The 16,547-nt window shown below is 28.0% G+C and overlaps 1 protein-coding gene across 1 annotated transcript; it reads left to right on the top strand.

Annotated features, from left to right (window-relative positions):
- The first annotated feature begins 7,824 nt into the window (after positions 1–7,824).
- Positions 7,825–11,962, top strand: CYP1 (low-temperature-induced cysteine proteinase). Its single transcript, NM_001247395.2, has 5 exons — positions 7,825–8,353; positions 10,351–10,586; positions 10,684–10,824; positions 11,018–11,467; positions 11,554–11,962. Exons 1-5 carry the CDS (start codon positions 7,876–7,878, stop codon positions 11,647–11,649), a joined length of 1,401 nt encoding a protein of 466 aa, NP_001234324.1. The 5' UTR covers positions 7,825–7,875; the 3' UTR covers positions 11,650–11,962.
- Positions 11,963–16,547: the final 4,585 nt, after the last annotated feature.

Genomic DNA, 16,547 nt, shown 5'->3' with positions numbered 1-16,547 from the left:
TAGCGATAACATGTAACATGTTTTATTATTTAATATTTTCTTCTTCTTCTTCCACCCCAATCAAGCAAGCACACCTTTAATGACCCCCATTTTCACATGTTACACCTCAATGAAGTGAGACTAGTTTGTATTTTACCAGGAGTAATAGTTAAATTATAATAGCTTTGCATGTTTATTTTATTTTTTTGTCAAAAAATATTTTTGTTATTTAATATAGGTCATTCATTTTACATTTCTCTCGTGAAACTAAATTAAAAGACTATGTTATTAGACGTATATTTATATCATATATTAATTTATATATATTTTCAAATAATTATATATCTTATTATTAATTAAAAAATTTCTATCATATATACTTAGATACATATATTTTTGCTATCAAATACATCAAATGAGAAAGGCGAGTGATATAATTATGTATCCCAAATGCATGCGAATCATCTTAAATAAATACTAGATCATGTATTTATATTTACATGGTGTAATTTTCATGTATCTGAAATATCAAATACATATGAGAGCGGCAACGAGATTTATTATGTATATCAAATACATACGAATTCAAGTAAATATTGTGTATCTAAAACAAATTAAGCTTAATTTCAATCTCATATATCTCAAAATATATGTTTCTGAATGTAGACGTATAATATCGTAAACTATCTGAATATCTAAGTAATTAACTTTGTAAGCTTTTGAAATTATATTGATGTTGTGGCAACTAGATGATAAAGGACAAGGAACCCCATGCTCCATACTCTTATAATTCCAAAAGATGAGGAAATGGCCATAGAGACTTTTCAACACAAAATTAAAGCATCAAATCCAAGCCCAAAGATAAGTGCATTGATACACTGACACATTCAAATAAATTGGTTTGGACTATATAACTTTAGTTTTGGATGAATGGGATCCACATGCCATGTTTACAATTTGTGTATACATTTTTTGAAATTAAATTAATTACTTTTCGTTGTTATCGTTTTAATTTGTTTATCTAATTTTTCTTTAAAAAAAATTCAAAAGGAATATCTCTTTCCTGGTGCGAAGAAGATAGAAAATGTAGTAGGAAATCAATTTCTATCGCTATTCATCCTCTAGTGGTTATTAATTCTTTTGATCACTTTCGTGTACCCATTAGATGGAAGCCCTTTGGAGGTTTTCTTAGAGATTGATTCGTTACGCAAGTAACAGAAACGAAACTCTCATTGTTTATAGTGTTATTGAACTTTTCGATAACAGTAGCATATACAATTTTTTTTACTATTTTCTAACAAATATTAATTCATTGGTGCTTATTTTATTTTTTTTTCTATGAGACATAATCTTTCTATATTTGAATGAATTAAATCTACATCTATTTTATGATTTTTCTTGATTAAAGCCAAGGAAGGGCCATATCATAACATGTCTAGTCATCATCAAATCAAGAGACAATCATCTACTCATTAAACGTATAAAATGGATCGCAATTTAGTTGAAAATTACGAGATGAATTTATTTATATAATTGAAAAAGATATGCGAAATAAAAAGAACGCTTTATTCGATAAAAGATAAAATCATCTTATTTTCTTCCAAATTAGACTATAATCTCAAAATTAACTTAATCCATGAACTAAACAATCCTCTTATTACTTAACATGTTTTCTCGAGAAAAGTGTTAATCTTAATAATTCAAGATAATATTAGAGTATATTCTTTCAATTATACACTTATTTTTCATCTTCACAATGATGTTCAATTTCAAAAAGAAATTTAATTACTATGACTTATCTTAGTAAATTATATTTTTATTAATTTCTAATAAACGCACATTTATTTTGAATTTTTTTCGTGAATCTTATCTACCCAAAGTCAATAATTTTGAATCTATGATGAGAAATTTATTTACGTGGACCTTTTACACCCAAATATAGATAAGTTGCTATGCCTAAGCAATCGAACGGTAGGTGGTCTATATTTTGCTTCATTGAATACGAGATAATTTTAGATGGACGGACTAAACTATTTTGAAATTATAATTATAATCGAATCTATATAGAAGTTTAAATTATAATTTTAATTGAATATGTATTGAAGTTCTATTAAATTAAAATATTTTTTAACAAAAATAGTTTTATATTTAAAAAAATTCATTTTTCAGATCTTTTGATTAAAGATAAATAAATATTTACTATTTTATAACACACCTTGTTATTTTAAAATTAAATTTGATTATTAATGATAAGATAATTTTTATGAAAGATATAAGTTGAAGTAACATAAAACATATGAATTAGTGTTTAAATTATGGAACTAAATAACCCCTTTATATCATTGTCAAAATACAACCAAATTCATTAAATGGACCATACATGAATAGACAAATGAAGTGAACGTATTACTACTATATTAATTAATTTATTTTATTGCTAATTAGAATCTTTACTTAACTTTCTCTTTTTCTTCGCCTGCCACTACTATCGTAAATTATATATAAATATTTTTTATCATATATTTGAGATATTGTTACACCTGTCATTTAAAAATTAATATATATATATTATTTATATTAATAGACTTACACGTGTCATAATTTTATCCGTCGATCTAACATTTATCAACGGATAAAATTGCATCATGTGTCTCTATTTAGTCTTCCGATGGAGTGAATGACATAAACACTCTAGTTTTTGGATGATAGGGGCACCAATATTTCAAAAGTATGACGAATGATATCTGCATACCATTTAGATTGTCCGCAGGTATATTCGTCCTTTTTTTCCTTTTTATATTCATAAAATAGTTTTAATTTCTGTGATATTTTTATTTTTTTTAAGATTTAAATAGTTTAAGTTTGATCGAGAATTTACGCATTAAATTTTTATTTTTTAAAAACTAAAATTTAAATATTTGTAAATTACGTATAAAATACTATAAGTCATATTAATTTATAATCCAAAATATTTAAAATTTTATGAAAAACTTACCATAAAATATAGACTTATTTTTATAGGACAAAGGGAGTATTAATTTTCTAATTTGTTATTTGTCTTTTTCAAGATTAAGTTTATTTAGGTAGTAATTGAGTGCACGATTTAAGGACCTTTAAAGGAAGATACTTCACATCACATAATATCCAAATATCAATATTTTTTTATTATTTTTTTAGTTTTATATTTGAAATATTATGTGTATGATTTTTTTTTTTTTGGAATATTATCATATATTTATAGAATTATTTGTAGTTATCGGTTGTTCATTTTTTCTATCTGAATAAAGGTGATATTCAGCTAGAAAAAAAATAAATATTTGTTGGGGTGTGTTTTAAAAATATTTGATGATAGATTGTTTAAATAAAAAAACGCTTGCACCTAAAATTTAGTCATAATTCTTGCAAATAGTTTTTGAGAAAATATAGTCAAATTCATTAAATTTGTCATGTTTTGATTAAGAAAAAATTGGAAAAAAAAAAAAAACAAGACCCCAAAAATCTGAAGAAAAAAAAAGGTCTTTGGGCCAAATTCTAGTTTCTCAATTCTTATAAAATTTTATAACTCAACCCTAAATATTTATTATATTTTAATAAAATGATTAATCATCATTTATGATTTCAACTACAATTCTATCTAACCGACAACTCATTAAAATATTATTTGTAGAATATGAAAATATTTATAGTAAGAAATAGTTAATTATATACTATTACTATTATTTATCTTTTTGCCTCGATATTGGTCTTTGTAACTAAATATAATAGATGATAATCATATTATTATTTTTTTTTTTCAAAATATTGTATTATAATTTTATAATATATTTACCCAGCTCATCAAAAAATTATGTGAAACTTATGAATATTTGTAATAATTTTTAAAAATTTATAGATATAAATTATGTTTCATTCCTTTTTTAAAGTAAAATATGTTTTTTTTTAAAAAAATTATGACCAAAACATGCATTGGAACTTCACCAAAACCTAATTTTTTCAAAAATAGTAGAAAGAAAATATGATCAAACGCTAACTTAAGTTTGAAAGTCGATTAATTTAACTTTTCCTCGAAAACGTAAATTTTACAACAAAATTTAAAATTTAAATGAATAAAAGTAAGTGGTCATATAACATGGCCAGATACATTGCTTCATATCTACCTCTATTTTAAAATTTAAATCTAAAAGACACAAAATATTAATAAAAACTAGTGAAAAAGATTCGTTCAGAGTTTGAAACTTATAAATTTAAAATTTTAAAATAGTAATATAAAATTATTAGTAGTCGAATTTATAGTTTAAGTAGATATATAATTTATTATTGTAAAATATATATTTTGTTTCTAAAAAATTATTGAATTTATTTGAATCGATAAGTCAGCTTCTAGCTCTATATAATTTATTGTGGATAAGTTAACCAATCAGCGTCGATGCCGTGTAAATCTAGCTATACTAGTATTAATATATAGTTCTTGTAATATAATTATATTTCTTGTAGCCTCTTTGAATATTCTTGATATCTTATAATAATAGTATATGATATATATTATATAATTGATAAGCATTATTGGTGTTAAATAAGTTGATATTTTTGTTTCTTTGTTATTTTCATACTTGTGACTTGGTGTTTTGGATTTATTTATTTTATTTATATATATATTTATTTAAGAAGAAAAGTAGCAATCAAATAACATTATCAAAAAGACAATGAAACTCAAGTTGCAACGTAACTGTTCTTAGATCAATATTCATGTTAGCCTCTGGCAACTAGATATTGGCATAAATATATAATAATAATAATAATAATAATAATAATAATAGTATAATTTTATGATATTAAAATAAAAGATTCAAAAAATAGGAATGTAATGTCTTTTTAAAAAATCAACGTTATATTTTTTTCATCGTGATATTTTGATCAATTTAAATATTTCATTCAAGTATATTTATTTCGTTGTCTCTTTATTTTTATTGAAATTTGACTACTAATTATTTTTATTGAAATTTGACTACTAATCTCTCATGATGTGACAATTTTCTTTTTGTTATTATGTTTGCTATTTTTCTGTTGTTACATATAAGTTTTAACAAAAAATAGAAGTGTATTTTAGTTTAGGGATAATGAACAAGTATCCTTTCAACCTATGTTTGAAATCTCAGAGATATATTTATATTATACTAAGGTCCTATTACCACTTCAACTTATTTTATTAATGATTTTCTACTCCTTTTTAGTCTAGGCAACACTATTTTGTGGGCACAACGCTGGTTGATTTTTTTTGAAAAATTGTATATAATAGCAAACTAATAACCTAAAATAAATGAAATAGCTAGGGTTTGATTTAATTGTGCTCCATAACAAACGTTAGCTAAAATTTGTCAGGCGTCTCTCTCCCAAAAATCTCGCTCGCCACTCTTCATTCTCGCTCGCTTCTCTCGCTTTATACACAGAAGTGTATAAATTCTGTTTCTGTTTTGTATAAAGCGAGAGAAAATTGTATATACACATGCAAAAATATATATCTTCGTGTTATACACTTAATTATACATTTTACAAACATTTTACTTCAAATATTGCAGAGGAAAAGGCCAACGAATTATATAATTGCGAATTATACAATTGTAGTGAAATACAATTTTCTCTAACTTTATACAACAGAAGTGTATACATTGTGTTTCTGTTTTTGTACAAAGCGAGAGAAAAACATATATCTTCTTGCTATACACTTATAATTATGCAATATAAATACATTTTAATTCGATTCAACTGTATGCAAAGCAAGTTTTATAAAAATATTGCAGCGAAATAGGCAGCGAATTATATAATTGTGCATTATACAATCATAGTGAAATAGGATAGCGAATTATATAATTGCAGCGAAATAGGCCAGCGAATTATACAATTGTATATGTATAGCGAATTATACAGTTTTATGTTTGCTATGGAGTGAAATTATGCAAACTTTGCTATAACATACAAATATGAATTTTTATAACATACAAATATGAATTTTTTGTTTGTTATATGTGAAAGTTGTTCAAGTTATTGTCACGTAGGCCAAAAAGGGATACAAAATTACTTATAAAATAAGTTCATGAGGTAATAGATCTTAGTATAGTATAAATGTGTTTTTGAAATTTCGGGCTTAGGTTGAGAGGATACTTATGCATTTTCCCTTTAATTTATCAAGATGAACCATTAAAATAAAACTAATAATGCTTATATCAAACAATTCCTCAATAACATAACTCACATATCTATCTATTTTCGAATATAATAATAACATACTGAGCTTAATCCGACTGAATAAGTCAATACACATATTCTTACTTATATCGAGGACATGAAAATAAAAATAGAAGAGAACAATTGCAAAATGAGAATCGAACTCTTCTTAAGATGATTAAAATGAGAGTCGAATACTATTTAAAATAATCAAATAACTGAGCTTCGACGATTTTACAAAAAAAAAATTAAATCATAGTAGGAAAAGTTAGGCTATGGGTCCTACCAACAAGGCCCTAATCAGTCTTTTCTTATCCAATCAACGTGGCCTACTTTGATACCTTGCAACAGTAGATAAGAATCTTATTTTAAAAAAATCTAAATTGGACAAATATCAGAATCTCAACTTCCATATTTAATTATTATTCCTCATACATAAATAGAGAAAATTATTTTTTTAAAAAAAATATAGTTTGTTTCCAACTATACATAAAACTTCACTTTCCAAGATATTATAATTGCATTTTGTATTTAAAGAGTAAATTATTCAGATAAATTAGTTACTTTTTTTTCTAGTTTATAATATAGTTTATAATTCAAAATAAATCATATGTTTTTGTATGAATGTAAAACATTTTATTATGAATAAAAATAATATTTAAAGTTAAAAATATGTTAAATATAACCTTTAAGCCTCGACACCTACCACTAATTTGTGATTTTTGAGGGTTCTTTTATTAATCACTTCTCTCTCTATTTTTATTTATAAATTATATATATAAAAATATATGTTCATGTTAATATCAATTTTATTTTTATTATTAAATATTTTTATATTATTTTAATTGTCTAATTGAAATTTTACACTGCTTTAAAAACTAATGATTAATATGAATTTTTTATAATATATCATTTTAATTGATGTATAATCTCAATTTTTGAAAATAATAATAATTAATGTTTAGGATAAAACTTGATTTTTTCTTCTTTTTCATATAAAAAATTATGCTAAAATGACAAGTTTAAAAGATAAATTTAAATATGTAGTTGACAATGAATGAAGGAAATACTAATTATATCCTATTCATTTTTCTAACTAGTGAGATAATTTGTAATAATTAAGACTAATTGTATTGCAAAATTATCATTTTACTTATTACTTCAAATGATGTGTTAAGTTAAATATAAATTAGTAAACATAAATGAAGTATTAAGTACTGTATTCCTTAATTAAATTTGGTTTCCATTCATAGTTCGATTAAATCTGAATCCACGACAGAAAATTTTACTACGAATTGAATTGAGTAACTAAATTTATCCTTTTGTTCTTTCCATTTCCATCTTTTTTTCCCTACAAGCCATGAAATAAATATAATATACCCACGAACATGGGTTGTGTTGCGGGATTTGAGACTGCTTCACCTTTAATTAGAGGTTTAAATATGAAGAAAATTATGTTAGTAGCGCCAACCCCGAATAGGTCCTGCAGAACATGATCCGAATTCAGTCGAAGCTCCGAGTGGGAAACCAAAAAAATTAAAATAACATACCCACATTTCTACATTTCCAAAAATACCCCTTCACTTTCCCTTTATAACACTCTACCTTCTCTACATTTTCCCCAATCCCCTTCTTCCCCAACAATACAGGAAAAAAAAATAATATCGACCAATCATGGCAGCTCACAGCTCAACTCTCACCATATCCATACTTCTCATGCTCATCTTCTCCACCTTATCCTCTGCTTCCGATATGTCAATTATTAGCTACGACGAGACACATATTCACCGTCGTACCGACGATGAAGTCTCGGCGTTGTACGAGTCCTGGCTAATCGAGCACGGAAAATCGTACAACGCCTTAGGAGAAAAGGATAAGAGATTTCAGATCTTCAAGGATAACTTGAGATACATAGACGAACAGAACTCTGTTCCGAATCAGAGTTATAAGCTCGGATTGACGAAATTCGCCGATCTGACTAATGAGGAGTACAGGTCGATTTACTTGGGAACGAAGAGTTCCGGTGACCGGAAAAAGTTATCGAAGAACAAAAGTGATCGGTATCTTCCTAAAGTTGGGGATAGCTTGCCGGAATCAATTGACTGGAGAGAAAAAGGTGTGCTTGTTGGTGTCAAGGATCAAGGAAGCTGTGGTAAGTTAATTTTGCTATTACCATTTGGTTATAGATCTAAATTTTAACAAATATCCAAATATAATAGAATATAGTACGAATACAATAATAACATATTCAATTTAATATATAACAATTATATAAAACGTAATAAATATATTTGAATTTAAATTTAAAAATTCTTAACAAAAATTTTGAATCTACTGAATAGATCAAAAAGTCAACTCATGATTTTTTTTTTTTTTAATCTAGATCTGTTTTTGATATATAGAGAGTTTAGAGTATATATTAACTTTAGTGCCTTTTAAGAGCTAAAAATACTACTAAAGAACATAAATCAAAGTAGATCGAAAAAGAAATAATAGAAATATACCAAAATAGATACAAGAAGAAATAATATTGTAATAGAAATTAAAGGACAATATAGGAGAAAAATATTACAATTACTTATATTATGGAAAATAAACAACACTTCACTTTACTATTCATCCGCTCATGTGTTTTTATTAAATTAATATAATTTTTATTATTATGTAATTTAGTTAAGTAAAATATATGTTAACTAATTATGGTTAAATAAAATAAATATAAATTTAAACACATGACATGCATTTATTGGCTTGATGTATATACTCGGTGCGGATAGTTTTACCCCTCTACTACCAACTAATCATCTAATTTTATCAACATGAGTTGTGGTGCATTATTGAGATTGTTCCATCCTCAATTAGAGATCTTGGATTTGAGCCCAGATATGAAAAAAATCTTGTTGGACCCTATAATGTGCGATTTGAATTTAGTCGAATCTCCTAATCCTATTAGGAGCACCCCCAAATGGATCCTAATATACGTGATTCGAATTTAATCAAGGCCTCAATGTGAATCCAGATACTGAATCGAAAACAAAACAAATGATCTACCTTTACTCTACTTATTTAACTTGTTCATAATAAGAGAAATTATTAGCATAACAATTATTTACAATAAGTCAAATCAAATAAACAAATTGCAGTATTAGAATATGTTATTTTGTTCTCAAAAAAAAAAATCCTAATTTTTTTTTAGTCAAAAATGAGTACAACCGATAATTATGGTTAAAAACTTTTAACAAGCGGAACTTGATAATTATGGAAAAGCTCAATGATTGATGTTTATAGAATATAATATATGCTATATTTAATTTGCAAGTGGATATAAACTTTACATGAAATGACCCAATAAGGTCACTTTCATCCTACTTACAAATAATACCATATAATAATGACATTGACGTGCATTTTAAAATTATAAAAATATCAACAAAAAAACAAGGGAGCAAACATCGATTTCAAATGTTATTCATTTGGCAAACTAATTTGTTTCTTTTGGCATCTAGAAGCTTTTTGACAATTTTAAAATTCTATGATGCTTCCAACATGTCTTGATTTTATTAAATCCTTCCTCTTTCTTAAAATACTTTGTCGTATTTATTAAAAATATTATTACGTTAAAACTCTATACAACTAACATATGTATAAAATATACAAGAAGATTTATATGCTATTTTATGCCATGTATATATTTGTAGATAAGATTAAAAAAATTACGTAATTACATAACTTAAGATAATATGACTTTTCAAAATCCCTACCATTTGAATTACTTACAAAAGTCCCCTATTTTCTTCTCTCTTAATATTCAAATATATCACTCTTCCTCTATCAGATACAGTACCAACTTTATTGGTATATAACGTATGTGGTACAAATATTATTGTTGATATATATTCTCAATTATTTCAAATCTAAATCAATATGAACCTGGTTTTTAGTTATGTATCGGGGCGAATGAGAAATGTATTTGCGAGTTATGAACTCTAACCCGCTACCAAATGACATGTGAATTGTGATATAACAATTTTACTACTAAATTACCACTAAATTATGTGCCCCAACCATAAAAGAAATGGCTAAACATTTGTATAGTTCTATTCAATAGATTTGTTGTATGGCTGAATATTTTTGTTCTGAATGAACCAGGGAGTTGTTGGGCATTCTCTGCTGTTGCTGCCATGGAATCAATAAACGCGATAGTCACTGGGAATTTGATATCACTATCAGAGCAAGAGTTGGTGGATTGTGATAGGTCGTACAATGAAGGTTGCGATGGTGGTCTTATGGACTACGCCTTTGAATTCGTCATTAAGAATGGAGGAATCGACACTGAAGAAGACTACCCTTACAAAGAACGCAATGGCGTATGTGATCAATATAGGGTCAGTATAACATTCTTGATTTCAATTGCACTCTTAATTAAATACCAGTGTTAAAGTTTAGACTAATCAGTGGCAACACATTTTGTTTGTGATTCAGAAAAATGCCAAGGTTGTTAAAATAGATAGCTATGAAGATGTTCCTGTTAATAACGAAAAGGCGTTGCAAAAGGCTGTTGCACATCAACCTGTGAGCATTGCACTTGAAGCTGGTGGCAGAGACTTCCAGCACTACAAATCTGTAATGTTTCAATTCTCGTATTGCCCTATCTTTTTTTCAACACCGAATGTCTTTCCAGTGAAATGTTGCCTTTTGATCAATGACGTGTAGTTTTAATTTCGATCAAAGATATATTAGTTGACAGACTTCTAACTGTAGGTCGAAAACTATGATATAACAATGATCATATCCAATTATTTACTTGTAATTTCAGGGTATCTTCACTGGAAAATGTGGTACTGCAGTGGATCATGGTGTAGTTATTGCTGGATATGGTACTGAGAATGGCATGGATTATTGGATCGTTAGGAACTCATGGGGAGCTAACTGGGGAGAGAACGGCTACCTCAGAGTCCAGCGTAACGTTGCCAGCTCTAGTGGCTTGTGTGGTTTAGCCATAGAGCCTTCATATCCAGTAAAAACAGGACCAAATCCTCCTAAACCCGCTCCATCTCCTCCATCTCCGGTCAAGCCACCTACAGAGTGTGATGAATATTCTCAATGCGCTGTCGGCACCACTTGCTGCTGTATCCTTCAGTTCCGTAGGTCTTGCTTCTCTTGGGGATGCTGCCCACTTGAAGGAGCCACTTGCTGTGAAGACCACTACAGTTGCTGCCCACACGACTATCCTATCTGCAATGTTCGTCAAGGAACATGCTCAATGGTAAGTAATTTGCTATGCACAGAAAATGTGAAGAATTTTGGACTAGAGTTTTTCCTTGACTTACTCTATTGCTTTTGTTGATATAGAGCAAGGGCAACCCACTGGGAGTGAAGGCAATGAAGCGCATTCTTGCACAACCTATTGGGGCCTTCGGAAATGGAGGAAAGAAGAGCAGTTCTTGAATTCTACAAGCACCAATACTGCGGAATGGGGTGAAAAAGCAGGGACAACAGAGGACGTGAATCGATACATTGATTAACAAAACCTCATTTTTCCAGCAGAAAGGTGTAGAAACAGATGAATGCATTATCAAGATTACAAGATGTTGATTAATGATTTGTATATATTGGATTATTGTTCAACTTTGTCTAATTATTCAGTACATATTCCTTGTTTCTTATTATGAAGACTCCAAGTAATGCTTTTTAGTCTTCCATCTGTACTTGGTTTCAACATTAATTAAAAAAAAGGACTATCTTCTGTACCTTTCATTTACCTCTTTTGTTTTGTCCCACCATGTTTATCTATTTATGGAATCTTGCTTACTTGTTTGAAGGAGAAAAATAGATCTCAGGCAATTGCACATTGAGCTTTTGATATAGGTGTTTCGAGCTTATTCATTTACGAAGAATTATGGTGCAGCTCAGATTCTGTAACAACATCAAGTTTACTAGCCTACCCAGGGTGAATTTCCATAATACTAAAGCAAACCAACGATCCACACTCGAATTTAAGATCATCACTGCATCACAATTTATGTTTGTGCAATGGTGACAACCTATGTCATTTAGCCTATGTAGCACTCTAAGTGTTACCTTATGAGATTCAATTTATTTAATTTCTCAATAAATTATAAGAATTTTCTTATTCCTTATGTTAATACAAAAAATATATATGGTCAATGATGCAACACACGTCGTAACTATTATGTTCTATCATTTTAATATTTATATGAAAGAACTTTAAATTTAAATAACAATACTGACAACAAAATTCAAAGTTACTCTTAATTGGAAAAGGGAATAAATTGTCATTCTTAAACAATCGGAGAGTAAGTTTACCCGACGCGTATTAAAGTAAAAACTTGACCCAGTCTAAAACATCGCAATGACTTTCTATGGTAGAAATATAGTGTAGAGCTGACTTTCATGTCTGCAAACTCCATAAGTCACTTTATGGGTTTAAACAGGCTCCACGACAATAGAACAAGAAGCTAACAGATGCATTGGTTCAGCTTGGGTTCTCTCAAAGTCACTTTGACTACTCTTTATTCACTAAAGTAGTTGCAGGAGATATAGTGATTGTTTTGGTATATGTGGATGACCTACTAGTGACTGAAAATAGTGTTCAATTGATTACTCAAACAAGAAATGATCTTAAGCTACAATTCAAGATGAAAGATCTAGGAGAATTGAAATTTTCCCTAGGAATTGAATTTGCAAGATCCAAGAAAGGAATTGTTATGAGCCAAAGAAAGTATGCATTGGAGTTGGTGGCTGAGATGGGGCTAAGTGGTACAAAGCCATTCATAAAACCACTGGAAACAAATCTTAAACTCACATCTCTTGACTATGATTCCATCATTAATAATACTTCTGCAGATAATGATGATAAGCTTCTTACTGATCCTGGCAAGTATCAAAGGTTAGTAGGCAGATTACTCTACTTAACCATGACAAGGATTGATGCAACATATGTGGTACAAGTTTTAAGTCAATTCATGCATAAGCCCAAACAGTCTCATTTTGAAGCAGCTTTAAGGGTAGTTAAATATATAAAAGGAACTCCAGGACTTTGGTTTACTTATGCCTGCAGATAGCTCATGCAAGTTTGAGGCATTTTGTGACTCTGATTGGGATGGATGTTTACAAACCAGAAGATTAGTCACATGTTACTTAGTTAAGTTTGGAAATGCTATTGTTTCATGGAAGTCAAAGAAGCAAGAAACAGTTGCAAGAAGCTCAGCTGAAGCAGAATTCAGAAGTATTGCATCGATGGTAGCAGAATTAACATGGCTGATTGGACTGTACAAAGAACTTGGAATAACAGTTGAGGTTCCTATATATCTTCACTGTGATAGCAAAGCAGCAATTCAAATTGCAGCCAATCCCATTTTTCATGAGAGAACAAAGCACATTGACATTGATTGTCACTTTGTGCGTGAGAAAATTCTGCAAGGAATGATACAGACTCATCATGTTTCTACAAAGGAACAACAAGCAGACATACTCACAAAAAGCTTAGGAAGGCAACAACACAGTTATTTCATGTCCAAGCTGAGCTTGAAGGATATATATCAACCATTAGCTTGAGGGAGGGTGTTGAAATAGAAATATAATGTAGAGCTGACTAACAGCTTATTACAACTTAGTTAGTTAGTTAATTTACAGTTAGTTTGTTACAGATTAGTTCTAGAAGATTCTTAGTTAGTTAAGAAGTGTATAAATGTATATCACATTATGTGATGAAGAGGAACAATCAATGATATTTCTTCTTCAAAGTTTCTCTTCCTCTAAATCTCTCAATCTGCAAATACTCTCTGTTTCTTCTGATTGAGCTGCAGATCATGAAGGTTAATAGGCTTGCGCCCAACCTATACACATTGTATTTCTCTGATAGATACAAGGTGCTGCTCGCTTTCTCTCAGTCACTAGTGACTTATGTAGTGGTCAGCATTTTTACAACAAATCACTTGATTCCATCATCATCTATTCCTCTTTTCCTATTTACAAGGGAAACTGGTTTCAAAATTTTATTAACTTTTTGGACATATCAAAATATTAATTACAAATAACTTTATTTTTAATAACAAATTAAAATTTTTGCTTTTCTCATAACCGTATTGATTGTAAATAACTTTATCTTTAATAACAAATTATTTTTTTTGTTTTTCTCATAACCACAGTAGTACTCAACGGCTAGAGTTTATTATAGTTAAAATTGCAAGATTATCAAAACACATATTATTTTAAATAAATAATTATCAAATATATAATGAATAACAATACATAGATTTAACTAACTCTTTTTTCTCTGTGAATAATTGACTCATAAGTACTTACATTTATATTAAAGAACACTATGTTTTAAAGTATTATTGTATTTTTGAAGTGTCTTATTCTTTGTTATGTTGTCACCAGATATATTATGTGAAATCTTTTGTTTTGTTTAATATGTTGTTATATATTCATAATATTATATTAGACAATTAAAAATTAAATGAGAAAAGATAATAAAGTAAACCTTGAAGTTGTTTCGAATTTTAAAAAGATATTTTAACTTTACAATCTTCCTATTATCCCACTAAACAATTTTGAATAAATATAATTATATCATTTTTCATCCACTTGATATAGAGAGTGGTGTGTACTCTTTAAAGAGAATGAGTAACATATAATAAATAATATAATTTTATTTTTTATAAATATTTTATTATAAAATATATTTTTTTATTTTTCTTGTTATTTTATTTTTTTTCTTTTTTCTCTTTCTTCTTTAAAAATCCATTCTCATCTCCATCCATTAAAACTTCTTACTTTTAATGTTTTCATTCTTACCACAACTTTAACCTTCCTTATTTATTACTGTTAGTTTTACTTTCTTTAATTTTAAAATTTTATTTAAATATTTTCTTAAATTTCGAACAATTTGATAAACCCCTTAGATTTCAAGATGATTTAGGAAGTATCATATAGTTTTTTATCCGATTTCAATTAAGTTCTTTTAATTTTTGGGGAATTAATTGATTCTTTTAAAACTATCATTCCTAATTTTGAATTTATATGAAAATGAGTAATTTATGATCTCATCTAATTTTCTTAGAAAAATAATTAATTTTGCTATCAATAATTCAATAAATTCTAAAAAAATAATATGAATTCTATAAAGAATTTGACCAGAATAATAAAAAGAAAATAAAAAAATGGAGTAGGGCTCAATTTAACATGAGATGTAGGTAGTGAAGAAAAAAAATGGAAGAATGAATCACTAAGTGGGAGGTGTTGAGATGAAGTGAAATTTAAGATAAATTAAAATCAAAAGTCAAAAATTAAGAGAGAGAAATAAAGTTAAAAAAAATAAAGGAAAAAACTTCAGAAAAAAAATACATTTTAAATAAAATTAACACGTGGCATATAATGATTGGTGTGAATACACTTGCTTCGTAAAATTTGGGGCTGATCGAAAAATGGTATAATAATATATGTTCAAAATTGTTAAATGGAATAGTAGGACAGTTGCAAAGTTAAGACGTCTTTTTGCAAATCCGAAATAACATCAATGGTGACTTTATGTCTTTTCTCAAATTAAATAAGAAAGATACATAAAAAAAGTTAAACGTGTGTAAACCTTTTATTGTATTAACCAATTTTATTTGTCTTCATCTCATTAAAGAATCTCCATCAGTTAAAAAAAAAGGAACTTATCGAAATTTCATTAGTCTAGAACAGTGGCGGAGTCAGAATCTAGGGTTCAAAATCTGAAGAAATAAATATACGAAGTAGTCGAAGGGGATTTGACGTCTACAATATACACCTAAAAATTATTTTTAAATCATGCATAAATAATATAATTTTCAGCGAACCGATTTTATTTGTTTTCATCTCATTAAAAAATCTCCATCAGTTAAAAAAAAGGGAACTTATCGAAATTTCATTAGTCTAGAACAGTGGCAGAGTCAGAATCTAGGGTTCAAAATCTGAAGAAATAAATATACGAAGTAGTCAAAGGGGATTTGACGTCTACAATATACACCTAAAAATTATTTTAACCAAGCATAAATAATATAATTTTTCAGCGAACCGACCCCCCTGGCAATAAGGTGGCTCCGTCACTAGTCTAGGAGTTAATTACTTAAATACACTTTAATTTGAAATATTACATATATTATTAGAATTTCAGTGCCTCCAAATACATGTATCTCAATACATTATATCCAAGTGGATTCACATGTATCTGAAAAAATATAGCAAATCTCTCTGGCCTCTTTCTTCTCGCTTGCCACTTGTCCATGTATTTGATATCTCAAATATATGTGAAAAACTCCAAATATATACAAATACATGTATCTTATGTATATTGA

The sequence above is a fragment of the Solanum lycopersicum genome, chromosome 12 (assembly GCF_036512215.1).
Source record: "Solanum lycopersicum chromosome 12, SLM_r2.1".
NCBI lineage: Eukaryota > Viridiplantae > Streptophyta > Magnoliopsida > Solanales > Solanaceae > Solanum > Solanum lycopersicum.
This window is presented reverse-complemented; position numbering and strand designations above follow the sequence as displayed.